Below are 21,042 nucleotides of genomic sequence, written 5' to 3' on the forward strand. Positions count from 1 at the left end.
CACACGTACTGTGCACATGCTCAGGCAGGACTGGGAAACCGTCCAGGAATATGTCCAGTCATCACTTCCCTCGCTCAGACCCCAGAAACACTGCAGTAATCTGGTTGTGCTGATACACACACGCACACATTGATGCACACAGACACAAACACCTGAGAGACAAGACAATAATCTCTTTTGAATTCACAGGATCCACTTCCTCTCTCCCTCCTCACTCGTTTTACTGTAAGCTACTGCATTTAAATCTGATCACTTCATTCCGCTGCTCTGTTCTTTCTGCACAGTCAAGCCATTTAGCACTGCTGTCTGTTGTTTTCTTCATCAATCTTGTCCACTCTTTGTCATTTGTATGTGTTATTTCTCTCCTTACTCTATTTATTTGCAATTTGCCCTCTAAGGTAAATAGTTTGAGGCACTGAGGCCCAAATTGTGCTCACTTGCCTTCAGGTATACTTGTACTTGAAAGGAGGTCCGCACTTGTAAAACCTCTTGAGAGCGCAAAACCTTTTCAACATGTTTAATTATAGCATCAGAAGGACTCTCGAGTGCTCAACATGTTTTCAATATTTTTAATTCCACAAGGGAACTTAAGCACAGGCGTTTCGGCAAGTTGCTTCACTCAGTGTGCCTCATTGTACTGTCTTGTCAGTGTGACGCTCCAGTGTGCTGTGTGACAGCACTGTGAGGAGGGCTTCTCGCCCAAACATCTGTGTTTTGGCTCCCTTGTGCCATTAATGAATGTCTTGAAATAGTTTTGTACTCCAGTGCATCTGTGAGTGGGGAACTCCTTTTCAAGTTCACAGCATTTGGTTTACTATTTTAGTTTTTCGTTGGCTTCATTTTAGCTATGTGCATGGTGCATAGACCTTAGTTATAGCTGATGTTTTAATTAGTCATGGAAAAAGATACATATGTTACTGAATGCATCTTAATATGACTTACAGTGAATAATGAGCACATATAGTGCATGCAAAACGAGAAAGATTTAAATCTGACTTTCCCCGGGAACTCTTGAAGGAGGTCATTTAGAGAGATCAGATTTTAATCTCACTCTCAATTTACACTGAATGCATTTTAAATTGAGCACAGAGCTTTATCGGTAACCAAAATCGAGATAAATGTCGTATCTGATTTGAAATGGAAGTGAATTGAGTCTACGGGTATGTGTGAGTGCACGTGTGTCAACGGCACTGTACTGCACGCATCATTCCTCCCATGCTGCTTAGTTTGACAGTGCAGGTGGTTGTGAAGCACTAAGTGGAGGTTCTGTGCCAGCTGAAAGACAGAGCCAGGCGCTGAGAGGGGGGGGTGAGGTAAGGAGACAATGGAAGATTGAAAGAATGGAAGACTTAACACTGGAGCTGGTTAGACAGCACGCAGCATGAGGAATCAGTGTGCCGCTCACACACACACATGCACCCACGCCATCATAGCTTCTCAATGGGGGCCGCGATGTAATTTACAGTGAGCAGGTGGGGATGGATGTTCAATCTGATTCAATTTGATGTGGCTCGCAGTGGAGTGGGATGAGACACCACTCATTCCACTGACTGTTGTGATCGTTTCTCTGTCTCTCACCCTCTTTCCCTGAATCCCGAGCCGCATGCACCTCCCCTTTTTCCTGTCTTCTTCTGTCATCTCCTCTTATCTCTTTCTCCCACACTCATTCTCTGTAGCTGTTTTTGTAAGATATCTTTACTGTATATCCTCATATCCATAATTACATCTATTCATCTATCCTTCTGTACATTTATCCTTCTTCCATCTCATATCATATCTCTTTTTCTTTCTTATTCAGGGTCAGGGTCTCACCTGCCTGGCAAGTCCACGCCAACTCTCTCTCGGGTTCCTGCTGCCTGCTGCCTGCCCCGTCCCACATTGGGCTCAGACGTGGGTCCAGCATTTCGTCCGTTGTCCGGAGCAGCCCAGGAGATCATGGAGATCTGTAGTGTGGACCAGATGGGCTGTGAGGACCCTGACCTGGACACTGAGACAACTGCACACACAGTCCATGAACTGGAGCAGGAACTCAAACTCATGGCTAAGGGAGCAGACATACACATAGGTACATTTAGAAATCATGTATGCAAACACAGCATCATTGTATGGCCATCTCCGATCAACATATTACTCTGTATTTGATGTTTTATGTTAACGGTAGTACAAGAGTGAATATATGTTCATTTTAATCATGTTTGATGAATTTTGAGTGATTTTAAATGAAGGCCATAAGCATTAACTTATCCTAATATCTACCTCAGAAACAGGGAAACAGGCTTCAGAATTTGGTGCAGGAAACAGTGGAAGTCAAGAACAGCATGGAAATCATCACTTCACACGGTGAGTAACATGCACACACAAAATACTGCCATCCAAAAATGAGCGTCTCACATTGGCCCCTGCCCGCTTGCTCTGAGCAGGACGACAGATCAGCACTGTGTTGCTCCATGATAATATGGTGACTTTATTTGGCGAAGACACACCCATATTAGCTTCTATAAAATAAAAATAAAAATTGTTATTCTCATTTTTAACCAGCTGAGGTTGTATTCCAATTACTCATTAATGCCAGCAAGAAAAAATGAAAATTAATGAGTGATTCTTACAAGCTCTGTAATCCACAGCAGTTAGTAGTCTACACTGAAGGCCATTCCTTTACTCTGGTGACTCTCTTTACAGGCATCTGAAGGCAGCAGGTGTCTGTTCATCTGCAGTCTCTAATTGGGGTGATGTTGTCACTGTCAAAACACAATTACGCATGGCGGTTCCAATGGTTAAATTTTGTGCAACCAGCACCAGATAGTTTTAGAATAACCACGGAAACCTTCTACTGCAGAGTAAATCAACAGGTGTGTTGGAGACGGATGAAAACAACTCACACTGCTCCATTAACAATCGTAGATCAATTAAAATGTCTCTCTCCACTGATAACATCTGATAACAACAGTAACATCATGACTAGACGTGGGACTGTGATGACCAACATAGATTAGATAGACATTGTTTTAGTTTACATTTTATATTGGTCTTCCCAGAACCAACAGTGTGTTAAGTTTAAAATCCCAGTTTATTTGTGGGTCATTATCAGGATCAGGTTTATATTAATAATAGGCCGCATTTTAAATTCCGCTTTCATTGTACTAATGGCACTGTGGTATTGAACTGCCGATAGTTATTGTATGGATTAGTTTGCTAATAAATAAAATTGCGTACTATTAAACACAGAAGATATGATGACAGAAGGCTCTTCAACATGTCCAACAACAATAATTTTCTGTTCCACCCATTAGGACATTTGCATGTCCACTAGAACTTAGAGTTAGTAGCTGCAGCTTAGATAGCTGTTCACATTTCCATTCCAATTTCATATCCTGAAATGCAAATACGCTTTCTTTCCCCTGTGAGAATCTGAGTATAGTCTTGTAACTTCCGGTTTTCATACTGTTGTCTGTGTCTTTTCACCATGATCGGCATGTAATCCATTGCTTGCTTGCTCCCTACACTTCCCTACACTCCTCTACCATTCCAGTGGTCACCATGGGGGGTAATCCCTCCTTTTTTGTGCTCTGTCAATCCCCCTCTATGTCGGATATGTGGAGTGTGTAATGGATCGTTAGCCAGCAGAACGACTTTAGCTTTGACAGCATCTTGGGCATCAGGCCTTAATGTGCTTCTTAATGTGTGTGTGTGTGTATGAGACAGAGAGAGAGTGTCAATGTGTTTTTCTTGTATTTCTTGAAACTGAGTGTGTGGGTGTGTGTGTCTGTGCGTTGTTGATCTTTCACGCGCGTGTGTGTAGTGGGCATAATCTGCGCTAGAGGCCTTGTGCTGAGCAGAGCACTGTGAATATCACATTGAGACGTGTAATAACCGGATTAACACATACTACACAAAGAGGTTCTAAAAACAGCTCCTTACAACCTTCAAACACACACACACACACACACACACACACACACACACTCAGACATGCACACGTATACACTGATGCACTTAATCGGACTAGTTTGGCGTAGCTTTACAGGTAGCGTCTTTTGTTATCTTCGTCATTACTGTCACATTTCGTCCAGTCATGCACTTTTTGGTCAATGTGACAGTATTCAGTTCATACAAAATTCAAAAGTATAGGGTCCTTGAGATAAGAGGAACTTAACCATGCAATTATTTGGATCACAGCTGTAATATTACTTAAAACACTCACTGAAATAGAAAAATACAAACTTATTTTGGCAATGGATCCACCATTCTGTACCATAGAACAAATGTTTTGACTGAAATGAAACCAAAGTATGTAACTTGTATGTATATTTAATTCTTTTTTGTAAATGCAGTTTGTACAGTAAGATTGTTAAAGTCTTACTGCACCTTTAATATAGGTGTATACTGTACCATCCACAGAGGACCCTTCAGTTTAATGCCCCTCTCAGCCACCAGGTGCTCACAGAGGCAGTTGTTACTTTAATAGATAGCTGTTCCTTTAGACGAAGTTGACTGATGGCTGCAGTTGCATCATAGAGCAGATGCATGATAATGGAGTTGTGCTGTGTGAGTGGTCTCTGCTGCCCACCATCAAATAGAATAACAGTATAATCAGATCAAACTCGAGCGGCTTTATAATTTAGTCTTGTATAAAACATTTAAAATGTACATTTATTTTAGTGACTAATCCAGTAATAGGACATGTACGCTCTAAAGTACACCCACACAACACACAATTGAATGCTGTGACAAAGTGTATTACGTGCAGGATGTATACATCCATTGATGTCTTTGTCAGCTGACCTAGCCTGTGTTTACCTCATATCCAGACAACTATTCATCATCTATCTTTGCTCTGACTCAACTGCTTCCAGCTGCCTGTGCTTTACTGTTGCCTCAGTCTGTTGGCTGTCTTTGATCTAACCTTCAGTCAGTACGTAGGTGCACAGCAGTATCACATTAATATTTGGAAAATTGACTTAATCAAGACAAGACGAGAATATTCTGATGCACGCTTTATACAGTTCAGGATTTGCAATAATAATAAGGAAGCTTTAAATTGTTTGCACTTTAAGTCTAACTAACAAAATCTGTTTGGACATCTAACCCTCTATTATATATTGAATGTATGAGTCACTCATCAAATATCTGAGGAACATTTGTGGATGCCTTGATGACATGAAAAGACATTTAAAAGAAGGTTTTCTAATAAAACCCAGGCCACCGAATCTGTTGGAGGATCACTGCAGGCTGAGGCTGACACCAACAGAGCAACTCCTCTGGTATCCTGATCTGACACCAGCGTCATTGACATTGATATGCCTGCTGTCTTTATAGAATCCAAAGTTAATTTGGCCTTGTCATAGTTGAATGCAAACTGGGAGATGCTTCTCCTAAATTTCTCAATAAATAAAGTATGCAGGCCCATTGGTGCAGTTAATTGTACCTCCTCAATGCCAGGGTTTTATTGGTCAGAGCCTTCTTATTTATAATTTTCTACCTTTGTCCTCCTGTTCTTTAGAGGCAGGGACATTCCACAAGTCTCAAACAACTTGGATTTGTAGGTGAAGTCAATGCCGGATTCAGATTTGATAAAATCCTGTCAAACCGCGACCCTGGGGATGCCCAATGCAGATGACACACAAACTTTCAGCTGCTGCGCACATCTGAATATATCACAAATGTGTCCCCATGATTCGTCTGAAACAAATTCCAAAAGGCTTAGTGCATCTGTCCTTTAATCATAGGCTGGTTTTTGAGTGCTGTGTATGTAGGATGTTCTGACTTTGATTGGTGGATTTGGTCTTGCAGGGGCAGAGTCAGCGAGGAACAAAGGGATGAGGAGGCGGCTGCACAGAGAGACCAGCAGAGTGTCCTCTTACTACCCTGAGATATTTACATACACGCACATAAACACACACGCTTTTTAAATAACAACAAATCAGAAGACATGCACGTGTAGATACATGTCTATGACAGAGTAAAGCATGCAAAAACACGTCATTTTAAATTGTGTTCCAGTGAGGTGAAGACCCCTAAGACTGAATCTTGTGCAGATAGATGAAAATAAAAATGTGTTGCTTTGAAAAAAACAAAACATTGCTGAATATTGATTAAATATTATTGTGATTGAGTTATGGTTTGTCTCACTTTTTGCATTTGCCCATGTTTTTTCTTGTGAACAATGTTTATGCTGTGTGTGCTGCGAGATACATGCTTGTCGAAGGTATGAAGCCAACGATGAGACAGGCAAAGGATGAGGACAGGAGGGGAGGGAAGATAAACGGTGAGTTAGGTTTAATTCTCAGCAGTAGTCTACTTTTGTGTTTGTCAGCGTGTGTACATGAGTGTGTGTTAAATGACAGTCGGCTGCTGTGCCAATTCAACCTACAGGAGTTGAACGCACAACATTTTTCTCTGTGGTGATCAGTTTGTTTCTTAATAAGGTTAGGGTGGCACTGGATCAGGTCAGCTTGTCTACACACACACACACATTCACACACACTAAAGAGGCTGCTGCAGGTGATAAATTATGTTTTTGGGAGGGAATAAGGAACCGTGCCAATGGCCGCTGCTGCCATCTGTGTGTGTGCAGGAGTGGGGGGAAGATAAACACCAGGCACTGGAACTGGTTTGTCTCTGTGGTGAATGTGTACATGTACTGTTGGTGTGTTTTTTTCTCAGTTGTGCCGTTTTGCATTACACCCCACAGCCAGTCTTAACATATCATGGCTGCCACTGTCCTCAGATGAGTTCACAACCCACCATCCACTACTTTATCTCTGGCCAATGGGCATGTGAGGATCAAACAAGGACACAAGGAGAAAATCACGCCGTTATTACACAACACACACAAGGTAGAATGGATGTCAAAGATGGCAACTTTGTGATTGCATTTAAGATTAAGGTTCATTTGTGCACTGCATGTGGTTATGTGTGTGAATATGAGTGTGAGCGCACGTGGCCTCTGCTCTTTACTTCAGTCACTGCGGAGGGATATAAGGGTATTTTATTTGTCCTGACGTTAATCGCTAGAAGCGGACAGCAAAAGCCCTGTAATCCAACAGCAATCACCACAAGACTGATTGATAGCACAGGGACAGGGAGAGATAGACAGAGAGACCAAGCGATAGACAAGGAGAGAGAGAGGTGAAGAGGTAGATCTTTGTTATTGTGTCCTTCACTGAGTTTATCACTTACTGTTTAGGAGAGGAAAATAACAGAGACATAAATCTGATGGATATCGAACCGCTAGGCCGGGTTTAAACAACTCTGAGATCTGCACTCGCTCTCTCTCTCTAGCTCTCATTCTTCCTCATTCTCTCTCTCACCCACATTCACACGCTCATGCATACAAACAGGGAAAGAGAACTGAAAAAGAGAGCTGACCTTTTTTTGATTTGGAGTCGTCTGTGATGTTGTTGATGCTGTTAGAAAGACAGTGAAACCGGAGGAGTTGACATTTAACTCCACTATATTAACTGACCCTTCTCCGGAACTGGAGTTCAGACTGGGTGTGTTGCAAAAAACAAAACAAAAACAGACAGATAAATACGCTCAGTTATAAACTAAGTTTTTGTTTTGTTCTCGGGTGAATTTTGTAAACTTTTTCCTTCCAGTGAATTTTAAGAGAAATCTTGTACCTTTTTCATTTTAAACAACACAGCGGACATTGGTGGCAAATCTAATAGAAGAGTGCGGTTCCATTTTTCCCGTCTCCGTCTCCCCAAGAGTCGCTGTCATTTTTACCATATTAGTTATTTTGGTTTTCATGGGTTTTGGCATTTTCTTCCACAGCAAGGTACACGGTGGAAACATTTTGTTCTGCCTCTGGCTGCCTGTCCACTTGTTTTCTGATGAAAACCCATTCGATTTCTCACCCAGAATGCCCTGAAAGGACTCCCTTGTTCACAGAGTCTCACAAGTCACCTACAGTGAGCTGCAAAGGACAGCAGCTGCATCCATGTGTGACAACTTGATCACACAAATAACCTGAAAGGGGTAAAATGGAACAAAGGGTTACACCCAATGTAGAAAAGAGTTGTTTTCCCTACTCGTTCTTCACCTTTTAGCCTCAGTCATGGGAATTCTCTGTTAATATTTTACTGCACATACTTAGTAGTAGTAGTAGTCTTCTGTCCTTTATATGTTATGTGTATTCTATAGCATCCCTGTCACTAAACTACTAGTAAAGGGTTTTGCCAAGTATGTTTTGGATTAAACATTTACACTCTCTAATAATGTGATTCTGATAAGGGAAGTGAGGTTTAGGCTACAGATTTTTTTGATTAAGATGAGGGAAAGATTGTGGTTTTAGTTAAAAACAACCTGTCTTGAGATATATAACCTTAACCAGCTGCTTTGATTTGCCTAAATGTGACCATAAAGCGTTTATCGTGCTTTAGTTGCCACAAATGAATATTGAATAAAATGTTTATTTATTAAAGTTTCCCTATCATTGTCAGGCAGGTGAGTGTGAGGCAGCGGAAGGACCCAAATGCAGATGGTCCAGGCAGTTAGGCAGACAGAAACTACAATGATCTGACAACCTACTGGGTAAAAAGGGGCTGGTGTACGTACTGCAGGGCTCATCAGGTGCAGCTCGGGAGATGGACGGGGAAGCTCAGGCAACTGCAGAGCAGATGAGGGAATTGGGAACAGGTGTGGAGATGGCTGGGTCAGCCAGTTGATGGGGAAAGGAGGAAAGGTCATCTGGTGGATGGAAGGAGAATGGTAATGGTTTGTGGTTGTGGGAATGTACGTAGTAGTAGAAATAAGTAGTATACAAACTTAAATCTTGTGATATGTTTACATGACCACACCAGCATCTAAATGGACCGAACCAAGTGCTGTTTGCAGGTAAGTTTACAAGCTTTCTAATGGGCTTCAGTCGGGGAGCAAAATGAACTTTTTTTCCCACCTGAAGTGAATGTAAATTTTTTACCAGCCATTGTTTTTTTTTGTTTGTTTTTTTTTTACTGGTGGGTGAAGAAAATCTATCAGCCACATTCTTATTGTACCAGCATTGGGCTTGTGATAATATTGTGGCCTGGCTGCAACTGAGAAGCTAATTAGCTAACTAGCTTGCATTAGCAATGAGCTTTTCCTCTGTGAATGTGTGTTTGGACACTCTTTCAACCAGCTAAGGTTCAGGACAGGATGTTTGTAATTTAGATAATAAGGAGGCTTGAACAGGAGAGCTAATATGGGCTATTCAAAGTCTGTGGCTCTTGTGTTGTAAAGCAGGCTGCTGTCGGATTCTCCAAAGATAGATAAACATTCTCATTAATGCAAAAAATGGGGGGCACCCTTATTAAACAAAAAAATGGGGGAAAAAAATATTCCTTTTAAATTTCTCACAGGAATTTATGTACCAAATATTAATGCTGTCGTGAAACGCCCAGATCTATATTTGAGCATTTAAAATAAGAAAAAGATGATGTTACAAGAATCAAACTGGCAGAGAATACTACATTTACTACAGTGTCACTGTATAAATGATCACCAGTTCTGGTTATATGTGTGTGTTCATGTATAGGTACAGATACCGTTGACCTTGACAACACAACAAGACTGAAGCATACGCCATCAATCCTTTCATATTTTACCTGCACGCCTCTTCAAGTGCTATCTACATCGTTGTATGAATGACTGGCTTTTTTCCGTCTATGGTTGTCAGGTTGGAGGCATATTTGCCGTGGATGTGCCATCTAATCATGTCCCATGTTGTCTATTGGAGCCCTGCTGCCTCATTACAGGAGAAGGAGAATACGTGTCTGTCATCTGTGAAACATAAAAAGCCTTGTAGCTACTTAGTTTGTGCCGGCTGCCGTATGCGTCTACCCTGTTATTCCTACTTCTGTATAGATGTTGCTGCAAAGTGTAACTCTGATGTGGGATGCCTTTGGCAAATGGTGAAAGATAATAATGGGATATCTTGTTTGTGCATGTATGAAGGCCACATATGGCCTCATAAAAAAAAATATTCTGCGAGCATGAGCTCAGTTATCTTGCTGTTTAGATGGATAGATACATTAAATTGTCTCAAGCCAGCTATACTGTTTTATTACACCAGAGCCCAAAGGATTCCATATTTCTCTTATTTTAATAAACCCAAATCCCTGTTTCGTGGACATATAGTGGTATTATACGTCCCTGACGATCTCCCTACGGCGTAGTCACACGTTGCAGCCCACCCAGCTTCACCTAAGCTGTGGCTGGATATTACTTTCAAGGTTACAGCCCCGACTATACTCAAATGACCCATATGCTGGAGATGGAAGTACAGTATGCCCCGGACAGAAAGTTCGGGCGGAGAAAGTTATAATGGAGGGGAGGAGAGAGGGAGATGAAGTGAGAAAATACAAAGAACAGAGAGGTTGAGGAGGTGGAGGATAGAAATTAAAGAAAGGTGAACGGAGGACATGAAAGAAATGGGGTGGCACTAGGAGGGAGAACGCTATTTAGTTTGATAAGGAAATGTATTTTCCACCCTCCCTTTGCATGTCTACATTTTTTCTCCCTCCTCCTTCTGTCTGTCTCCACCTCTTCCTTTTCCTCTTACACTTCTTGCATCATTCCTCCTTCAACCATTTCTTCCTTACTCCACCCTTATATAGTCCTTCCTTTCTCCTTCACGCCTTCTTCGTCTTCCCCTCCTTGCCCACAGTCCCTTCCTAATTCCATCTCTCCTTTCCTTATGTCTTCTTCCATTGCTGTGCTTTTGTCTTCCCACCTCTCCATTCCTTTCTACTTTTAATCTTTTCATTTGTCCCCTGCTCCTTCCTGTTCAGTGGCAAGTCCCAGTCCCCTGGCTGAGCCACCGGGACCCGCTGACAAATCGATACATCACTGTAATTGATTCTGTCGGGGCTCAAAGTGTTTAATGAGAGCCCCCCCTCCTCCACCCCCGTCCTCCCTCTCCTCCCTTTCGCACGTGGGCTTTGGCGCAGGCCAGTTTAATGGTTAATGGAGCAGAGGCATCCATGTGCAGCAAAGTGCTGCAGGTGGTGGGTTAGGGAAAAGGGGGCAGGATCGCGAGCCAGGTGAAGGGGTTTGGGGGGGAAGGAAGGCAAGTTAGGGGTGTTGAGGGTTAATCAGAGCAGTTCCCGAGGTGATGGACCGATCTAGCTGGTTAATTAGGACAGGTAAAGGCTAGATGTAAAATGTCTGGCCTTGGGAGAAAAGAATGTGCCAGGTAGGAAGTAAGAGTGTGTTCAAGTGTGTGTGTGTGTGCTCATATGAGCTTTTAGTTGCTCACAGCTTCTCTTTGACGGCGTGACTGTGGTAACCTGTTGGTTTTGGTTTCACCAATTACTGCACAGTCTGTTCTATATTTGACCCACACCTGCAGTGGATCACCAGAGGCACACACCCACACACAGACGGCAGGGATTACATTAAAGCAAGAGTGAAGCGTAAAAGAGAGGCAGCAGCAGAATAAAAAAAAAAAAAAAAAGGGAGGAAATGTGAGGCAAAATTAGAAAAAAACAAAAAGCGGAGGCAGTCGAGATTAAAAGACAAATCTGTTTTTCAGCGGAAAGGTCAGAGAGCGGGCGAGAGAAGAGGGAGAGATAGAGGGTGATATAGTGTGTTTGCACGCTTGTTTTGGTGTGTGTGTGTGTGTGTACGTGGTGGGGATGGGAAATCTTATGGACAGTGAATCATTAATATCAGCAGCCTGTAAGACACTAATGAATAACACGGGAATATATCAGCTCATCGTTTGCTTCTCTCCTCTCCTCTTCACACTCTGCTCTCTCTCCCCTCCTCCCCTGTCTCTCTCTCTCTCTGCACTAGATATTCGTTTCTTCCAGCTTTAATGAGAAACACCTGTTAGAGCTCCTCGTTAGACATCCCTTGTTCAGGTCCCATTAGACTTGTAGTCGTTCTGTGTACAGTGTGGAATCTTTGGTTCAATTACGAAAATATGCACTTTTGAGGGTGGCATCTTGCAATTTTAAGACTACAGGAGGCGGAGGTTTTTGGTTTGTCATATTGTTATTGTTTACCATTTAGTGGATGGAGAGAACATGTTTTGTCCATGCCGAAGAGGCACGAGCATATTGCGTTGAGCGTGATTTTGCAGTTCAGGAAATGTTGTTCACATACATTGTTGTTTACATATGATTAATCCCATCTGGATTACGTTGTTAATTTTTCCAACCCAACCCAGCAATAATTACAGCTGCAATTCCCTAATGTTTTTTTCCAAACTCGCTGGTCCTAGTGTAATTTAAATCCTCTCCGGAGCAACATCCTTGACTTTTGTATGAAAATAGAGTAAAAACTTAAAGCCATCAATAGAAGAAGAGCTCCTTATATTGACTGTTGTTGTCAGCTTCAGGTTGCTGTTGATGTTCTCTTTTGAGCCTTGTGTTTTTTGGGCCTTTATTTGTTTAGATCTGGGCGAATTGGCATCATTAAAGGTATGCTGAAGTAGCTATAAGCAAGGCACGGGACGATATGACAATTTCATGTCACGATTATTATCCTGTCATTCACGTTATTATCCAAATATTCAGTGTAAACCAGGGCATGAGGATTTTGACATGACTGGAAAAAATGCATACTCCCCCATGCGGTAATAAATCAGGAAATCAATATAGGACTGTACAGTAGAAAGGTCACTCGTGAGGATATTCCCGATTAACCCAATTTACGATGATCCCGATAATGAAAATTCACCGCAATGAAGTGAAGGAGGTTTTTTTTTTTTTTAATAACACGCAATATGCAATAAAATAAATAAATGGTCCCATCCCTCCTGTTAGCAGTCCTTGTTTACAATGTATCCATGGATGTGCAGACAACTATCTCTGGAGTTGCTATCACTGATACTGAAGAAAGCTTAAAATTGTGATGATTTATGGTTTATTCGTAGTGTGACGTGGGAGATAATTGTAGCCTCATACTCATACTGCACCTTGACCAAGTTTGTGACGTTTGCCTTAAGTTGAAAACCACTGAGTTTGCAGCTATACTAATGATATCCTTCTGAGGCTTTTGGAAAGCTGTTTGGCTTTCTCTTTTGGCTTTGTCGTGCATCCTGTCCATGTCCATGACAGCCCTTATCCTGTAATTCATAATGACTTAAATTACTGAGGAGAACAGTGACCATTTCATCCTGTAATGTTAAACCCGTTAGAATGGGGCTTTATTCAAATGCTGTGTCCTCTTTTCTGACTTTCTACATGTCAGCCACTGGTGAAGCCTACTTTCAAGAATCAACTGGCTTTATTCAGATTGGGAGGGCGTGTGTGGAGGTCCGCTGCAGAGGGTGGAACATAACAACCATGTGGTTAGTGAGGCAAACATTAAGCTACCTGTTGATGTGCAGAAAAGTGTCGGCAGGCTGCTTGTTAAACCATAAGGTTTTGTATTCTATTTCTACACATATTGAACACAGAATATTAAATGTGCTTCACGCCCAGCGCCGTGTATATGCATGGAAGTGTATATCATTGAGTGTGTGAGATACAGAGGGTACAGTATGTGTGAGTGAGTGCTATAATGTTCCATTTGCACAGATAGGGATCCTGCTCCTTAGCCAATGGGGTTCATCAACTTCCTCATGATGATTATGAATGTTGGCCTATATAACACATGGACAAATGCAGCAGCATAATACTAAACTGGATCCACTTCTCCTTTTTCATGTCTTTCATTAAGCCGCTTTCTGTTTTATTTCTGCATTTCTCTGTCCCCCCCCCCCCACACACACACACCCCCGTCACACTTTCCTTCATTTGTCTCCTTCTGTCTCTCTTCCCTTCGTCATATAAACACTCAACCTTTTCCTATCCGTTCTCATTATCCGGCTATTGTTCATGGCCTCTTTTAAATGTGTTAATTTCATCGCCTTTATCAAGGTATCTCTCACGTTGCTCTTTTTTTCTCTTTCTGACTTGTCTGACTCTTTCTGTCCTCATACACACCTAGTCTGCCTCTTAAAGTCTGGCCTCTTGTGTGTGAGACTGCCAATGAGGTGATTAATGGCTTGTTTGTTTGTCTGTGTGACTATACCCATACCCCTCATCCTAATTAAAGATATTTCTGCTGATTTGGCTGGGCCCCACCCGTGTAGCGCTGTTTAGACAGCTGATTCTTACAATACAGTTCTTGCTGAGCGCTGTTAAGCTGATGCTCTACAGTAGTTTGGTGAATGTCTCTAAACGTACTTTTTGATGGGGATGGGATGATTATTTTTGTGAAGTGAGGACATACCTGGGGTATTAACAAAGTGCCCTGTGAGTGTGTCTGGGTGTGTGTGTGCGTGTGTGTGTGTGTGTGTGTGTGTGTGTGTGGTGTGTGTGTGTGTGTGTGTGTGTGTGTTTGTGTAAAAATGCAAGCACCAGTTCACGTGAGCGTTTATTTATAAATTCTGTTTGTCGTTCTAATTATATTTCCCAGAAATACTTTTTGGGTCATTCTTTTTCCTTTGTACTTTACATAGACTGGGGGAACTCAGAAAACTCAACAGAAATGAAGACAGTTGACCAATGTGCCAGACAGACAAGTTTTAACTCATCTACGTGTGTACATTGGAAGATCTAAGATACATATATCTGTACATGGAAATATATTATAGATAGTTGCCTCATTCTCAGTGCTTCTTTTAAAAAAACACTACACAGCATTAATTTAATTTTTGATTTTTTTGCTGTGTGTGCAGTTAAAAAGCTTAGAAAGCTTCGATCTCCATATCAAATCCACAGTGAGCTGACTGAAATGTTTTTTTCCCCCCCTAAACCCTTTTTAAATCAATTATCATGCAGCTGGGATCCGTCCCAGTATGTACTGGGTAAGAGGTACAGTGCACACAGGAAACACTGCAATATTTGTGGATATGAGATTACCAGAAAATTTGAGTGGCAGAGGCCTTTTATAGTATTTACCTTCTCTGAGAAGAGCTCTTATTTGATGTGTCATCACATTATGTTGTCTTTTATCATATTTTAGTAAAATGTCTGACTGTTTGCTGCTGTTAGTGCAAACTGAACACTCCTTTCATGTTGTCATGCTATATTCAGCGTACTGTACATTGTTGTCATACATGCTGGTGTAACTGTTAATATTGAGCATACTGGACCTCACCATGTACGTCTAGAGTCAAAGTTAAGGGCCAATACAGAAAGTAAGGAGGGTGTAAAGGCATGAAGTGTGTCTGACTTTCTGGTTGGAGACCAGAGGCACAATATAGTAAATCATATCGCGTTTATGTTCAAAGACTGTGACATGATTCACAATTAGTGGAAATGATCTTTTTTTTGCATCAAAATTTTTCACAGATTTATTTATTTATTTTAAATCATGATGATGTTTTGATGGGTCTGTACCAAACAAACAGCTTACTTGTGGAGAACAAGATTTGTAGGCCAGGGCATCTCTGCAGCCCTACAGTACTTTATTAAAATGTTGTTTTGTCAGACATTTTACCTTTTCATCAAAAATACTGCAGCTTCTGCGATTTGCATATTGCACCCTAGTAACGACCCTAACCCCTCCCCCTTTCACTCCCAGTATCACTGTTGGCTGGGAAGGTGTGAAGAAGTGTGCTCTGTGTTGCACCTTTAACATCACCTCACGGTAGCTTCCTGTCTCCTGCTTACACTTGTACATCACTGTGGTGTGGTGAAAGGTTGAACAACTGGAGGTCAGCAAAAACAACAGCTTCAGGAGGTGTTAAGTTGTGTTGTGTATAATGCCGATATCAAAGGAAAGTCATGTATAATTATATGCTCCTTGTAACTCTATGCTCACTTAAGCTTGAACTTGAATGCATTCTGGGGTTTTGCAGAATTTTCATACAGCCAGGCCCTCTCTCTCTGTGCTAACATACAAACACACAAAGACATTCAGATCTCTGGGTAATTTACATTTTCCTCTTTACTTAACCTTAACCTTAACATGAAAAACACGCAAAACACCTCACAGGAAAGCCCCAGCCAGCCTGTTTGCTGGAGACCGTGCTAACCACTGATCCACCATGCCAAAACACGACAGTGAGGAATGCACCTGAAGGCAGTTATACAGCTGCAAGTTCAACAGAAGACTGTGTTTTTCCGGCTCCCTGACAGAATTCTAGTTAAACATAAAAAGACTTTTTGTGTTTCACCCCATGTGTGAAAGCATCTATATGAGCTGCCGTTATGCCCATGTGGGACAACCGCGCGGAAATACAGTTTGTGTGTCTGCGAGAGCTCGTATACAACTGTGTTTGGTGCAGTGCTGTGTTAAGGCTAAACACACTTAAGGCTAAGCAATCAGCGAGTAAAGTTTCCTCGCCGCTGTCATTAAAGCTCCACATAAAAGCTTAAGCTGCTTTTATCCTTCTAAGGAAGAAAGGGAGAATGTCAGCACATAATTAAATTAGATGAAAGGAGGGGAATTAGAGGCTTCCTCCTCTTTAAACACAAACGACTTAATCAGAACCTTGGGCTAAATGAGAGACAGACGGCTACATGATCATGGGGAGGATAAACATCCCTCTCCTTGCCTCCATCCTTTTTGCTGTCTTACTTTTCTTCACGTCTTTATTATCTCTCTAACCTGCTGTATATCTCTCGCCGTATGTCTGTCCGACTCTCTGGATCTTTCTTTCTCTCACACCTTTGTCTACCCCCCCCCCATCCATATGTTTGTACAACCTGTGAACATTAGCTCTCATTCATTAAAAATTACGCACAAGCATCCTGTTGTCCACCTTCCCCTTTCTACACCCCGCTGACACCACTCTCCCCTCACCTAACCACATTCTCTCCCTTTGGGGGAAAAAAAAAAAGTTTGTGACCTTGAACGCACCACCAGCAGCATACAGAGTTTCAAGTGTTAGAAGCTGTTGAGCCCTGAAGCCCTTATTGATTCGGAATATGAATCCCATCATACCTGACAATGATCTGTTTCATCATGTACACCCTCAGAGAATGGCAGTTTATTTTTATATGATCCTCATAAACACTGGTTTGAAGGAGGGCATGATGCAAGGGAGTGCATTAGAGGAAAAAAAAAAAACTCCTGAGATTGTGTTTGTTCGATTGAACTCTGCCTTTTAATGTCAGAGAAGGGTTTCATTCTGAAATGAGATGCAACATGGCATCAAACTGTCACTAATAGATGCTAATGATGACTTCATTAGTCATTGGAGGAAAGTTTTACAGATGTTAGGATGTGATGCGTCTGTAAATACTGACATAGGGTTTTATTTAATCAAATTTTATGTTTTGTTGCAGGTATAGATGTATACATATATCTAAAGTTCACAAAGATACAAAGGTTTATAATTAATACACATACTTGCTTGAATGCTTGGGATTGTAAAGAACAGAAAAGAATATGTAGAAAAGTGAAGAGAAAATACAAAGTTCTGTCATTTCCAATTTCTTCAAAAGGACAGTTTTATGTCACTCTCAGTGGTATCAATCCTCTCATCTAACTCTTGACATGAAAGCAAATAAGCATATTTCCCAAAATATTGAACTGTTCCCTTTAAAAAGATTGGACATGACAGAAGTTTGTATTGTAGTAAAAGTTTGTAGAACTTTTTCTTACATTTTTCTACATGTTCTGTTCCTTATAATCCCAGGTATACGCACATCAGTACAGATATTTCCCAATGCTTATTAACGATACTCACACTGTTTTCTGCTTTGAGTTTTCTGCCACTGTAAATATATATCCCTGGAAACATTGGCTACATTTAATTTTGCCCACAGAGGTGAAAAAACAAAAAGAAACTCCAGGGCTGAAGCTATTTATCTGTTCATTCCTCTGGTGGATAACAAAGAGCAGGAGATGCAGCGGAGAGGAGGGTGATAGAAAGAGCAAGATGGACTTGGAGAAAGTGAGTTACAACGGAAATACAGTCAGATAAGAGAAACAGGATGCAGATATCATAGAGTGAGCAGGGGGACGCTGTGATAGGGACTGTGGCTTTTGTTTTCCAGGATCTTATCATTTCGCGACTCAGTTTCCATTAATTTGCGACAGGAGTTGATTGTCTTCCTGCTTTTTCCCCTTCTGTTTTTTGCTGTTTCCCTGATTACATCCCTAAGTAAGGAGGGTGGGTGATGACACACAAAGGAAAAAGAAAACATCACACAAACTACAGAGAGGGAGAGGGAGACAGTTGTTTTCAAGTTGAACTTGTATGATAAAAGCACTGAAGTGCAGTTGTCCCGCTGACTTCACCACACACACCAGCACCACACAGCAGAGGAACGTGTGTTTCTGTTTGTGTGTGTGTCTGTGAGAGAACATATTTGTGTGTATGTGTTTTTGTGTGCATGCTTTGTTTCCTTTGTGGTGTGTGTGTGTGTGTGTGTGTGTGTGTGTATTTCAATATGAAAGCCTGTTGTCCCACCAACTTCACTACAGACCTGAGGGAAGCCATGAGACTGCTAATTAGCAGCACATAGGGAAGCAGCCCCAGCGACCAATCAGATCTGCTTTTGAAACCAGTTCCCCCTGAGACACCATGGAAACGGGGTGACTGAGTAACCAAGGCGATGAGTTATGATGTCATCTATTTAGGGGTCTAGCGTTACTGTAATTTTGATCTAAAAGGAGATGAAAGAAAGATTTTTTTCTGTCTTCAAATGCGAACACTTGTTTTTTTTATCCTGACAGTTCTTGCCTGTTCGGGTCCCTGCAGTCGTCTCATTTGCCCATTTAGTGTTTTCAAAGGGGGGAATGTTTGTGCTCAGATAGACAGGTTCATTCAGAGTGCATGAATTGTTGTTTTTTTCCACAGACATCTAGCATAGATAGCAGCAGACAAATGCATGCAATGGTGTGTGTATTTGAAGTATACTCATGCACTGTACGCCTGCCTACCTTGCTTGCTCTAAAACAAGGAGAGTAGGTTGGAGGTTAGAGTTCTTGATATAAATTTACAAGGCAATTAACTGCACAACCCAATTGGGGGATTAGAGCAGGAAGAGACATAGTGGTACATCTCCCTCGTAGGGACGATAAAATAATACTAAACAAATTGAAATATTGCAGTGATTGAAACTGATTGAATGAGTGAGGACTGGGAGGACGGGCAAAGACAGAAAGATAATGTCGCAGTGAAATCCGACATTGAATGAGTGGTCCTGTGCGTGGGGAGTAAGGGTATAGATCATTTCTGAACACAGGATTGGTAGCGCATCTTTGATGTGCTCTCTATCTATTATTCATCCGCTCATCCATCCATCCCCCACCACATTTACAAAGGTTAAACTGTCCGCATATTGACTGTATGCACACCCATTAATGCATCGCTGAATACTTTGTGTGTTCCAAACAGTGTGCTCCGCAGGCTTCAGAGTCAAAATTGGCATGCTGTTGCAAACGGCAGACAGAACGGAGAAATAATGTTGCAGCTATAGCATGGCTGGCAGGCTAATGGCTTACATTCCACAAACTGTCATTACCCTCAATGTCCTGCAAGATCACTGCTAGCCACGCAGCCCCACTCCTGTGGACTGGGTGCACAGCAGACATTTTGACTGGAGCCGGAAAAACACAGGTGGACTTGAATGGAACTGAGCCATCGTTAGTGTTATTAAGTGTTCCAATGACAGTGACAGTGAACGCATGACAGCAGGACTTCCCCTTAGTGAACCCCAACCTCAATATGTTCAATTAGCTTGAACTCTATTAAAGCAAACGAAGTAGGAACAGCCTCTTTTACATCAGATGACAAGGTGAGACACAGGGATCCCATGTGATCGTGATTCATAGGTCATCAGTGTTATTAAAGAAATATTCAGACAATTTGAAAAAATAACGCTTCACTTTCTTGCCGAGAGTTAGAGGATGAGGCTTATTGTCCTTTTATACGTTGTTGTTTGTTTACAGGTTAAACCAACAAGAGAAAAAAAATAATTCACAAGCTTTAGAGGTGCTGGACAGGGTCAGGTTAGCCGTTTTTCTCCTGCTTCCACTCTTTATGCTAAGCTAATCACCTCCCAGCTCTAGATCGATAGCTAATGCACAGATGTGAGAGCGATGCTGAACTTCTCATCTAACTTGGCGAGGAAGCAAATACGTGTTTTTGCTGCAAAGCTGTCATATTTGTAAGCTATGAAATAAAAATTCCTACTCCACTTAACACTCATGTTCCTAGTTTTTCTACTTTTCTCTGCCTCTTATGGGTTGAGACTTATGGAGACTGCAGTGAAAATAATTAAGGAGAGCTCTGATAGCATTTTAAGAGCAAATTCACGAGGCTCATCCACCTACTCAGCATGGAGAACTCATTTGGAGAAGGAGCAAGCACAAATCCATGGAAAATGCAAATGATAATGAGATGGATGACATGCATGGTAGCATGTGATAAGGAACATTTATTCTTTGAATAGGCTCAACCTAGATTTCTTGGGGATACTATTATATTACACTACATTTCAGTCATATGTGAAGAAGCACAGAGTTATTTTATCTGATGTGAGTGCGCTGCATGAATCACAGACATGGAGGGTAAATTTCTACATCAAAAAAGTCACTATGTACAAGTCATGTGTGAGTGGAGCTCGACATTTTCTTTAACCAGGCCCCATTTTCAATACTAAAAATGTTGTAAGGATGTCATTTAGAAATGAGAGGAATTAACCGTTGAATGAAGGGGACAGAAAACCAAGTAGCTGATGAACTCTCAATAACAATGAAACTGCCTAGGACAGAGAAGAAGTGGAAAAGGATGTGAATATAGGACGAGCTGCTCAATTTGAGCTGGCACTAAAGAATAATGGTGAAGAAAAGATGTAGAAATAATGGAAAATTAAGTCATCATACTGATTGGATATAAGTTGATAGAACAACAACAATATATTTATTTTTTACACATTTTACAAATACGGATCCCTTAACATCCCAAAAGAGACTTTCAATATGAGAAACAATCTGGACAGAATCAGTTACTGTTAAAGGTGCAATTTGTGATCCAAATGTAAACAAAACAAGAGCCCTGCATGTTTATCCCTGCCAAATTAACTGAGCTCTGTCAGTATGCCTATATCTATTGATTGATTAATTGATGGATTGATTGATTCTGTGAGGTTTGTTTACTTCAACAAT

At 41.4% G+C, this 21,042-nt stretch overlaps 1 protein-coding gene across 6 annotated transcripts in view; it reads left to right on the forward strand.

Moving 5' to 3' along the window:
* Window positions 1–6,112, forward strand: part of zbbx (zinc finger, B-box domain containing) — a 53,000-nt gene extending 46,888 nt beyond the window's left edge. For all 6 annotated transcript variants that reach the window (XM_051396843.1, XM_051396845.1, XM_051396847.1 and 3 more), the window contains 3 exons: window positions 1,799–2,065; window positions 2,262–2,340; window positions 5,791–6,112. In XM_051396843.1, the coding sequence (XP_051252803.1) occupies window positions 1,799–2,065; window positions 2,262–2,340; window positions 5,791–5,869 (425 nt within the window). In that variant the 3' untranslated portion in view covers window positions 5,870–6,112. The remainder of the gene's footprint in view (window positions 1–1,798; window positions 2,066–2,261; window positions 2,341–5,790) is intronic.
* The last annotated feature ends 14,930 nt before the right edge of the window (window positions 6,113–21,042 follow it).

This window comes from Dicentrarchus labrax, unplaced genomic scaffold (genome assembly GCF_905237075.1).
Source record: "Dicentrarchus labrax unplaced genomic scaffold, dlabrax2021, whole genome shotgun sequence".
NCBI classification, from domain to species: domain Eukaryota; kingdom Metazoa; phylum Chordata; class Actinopteri; family Moronidae; genus Dicentrarchus; species Dicentrarchus labrax.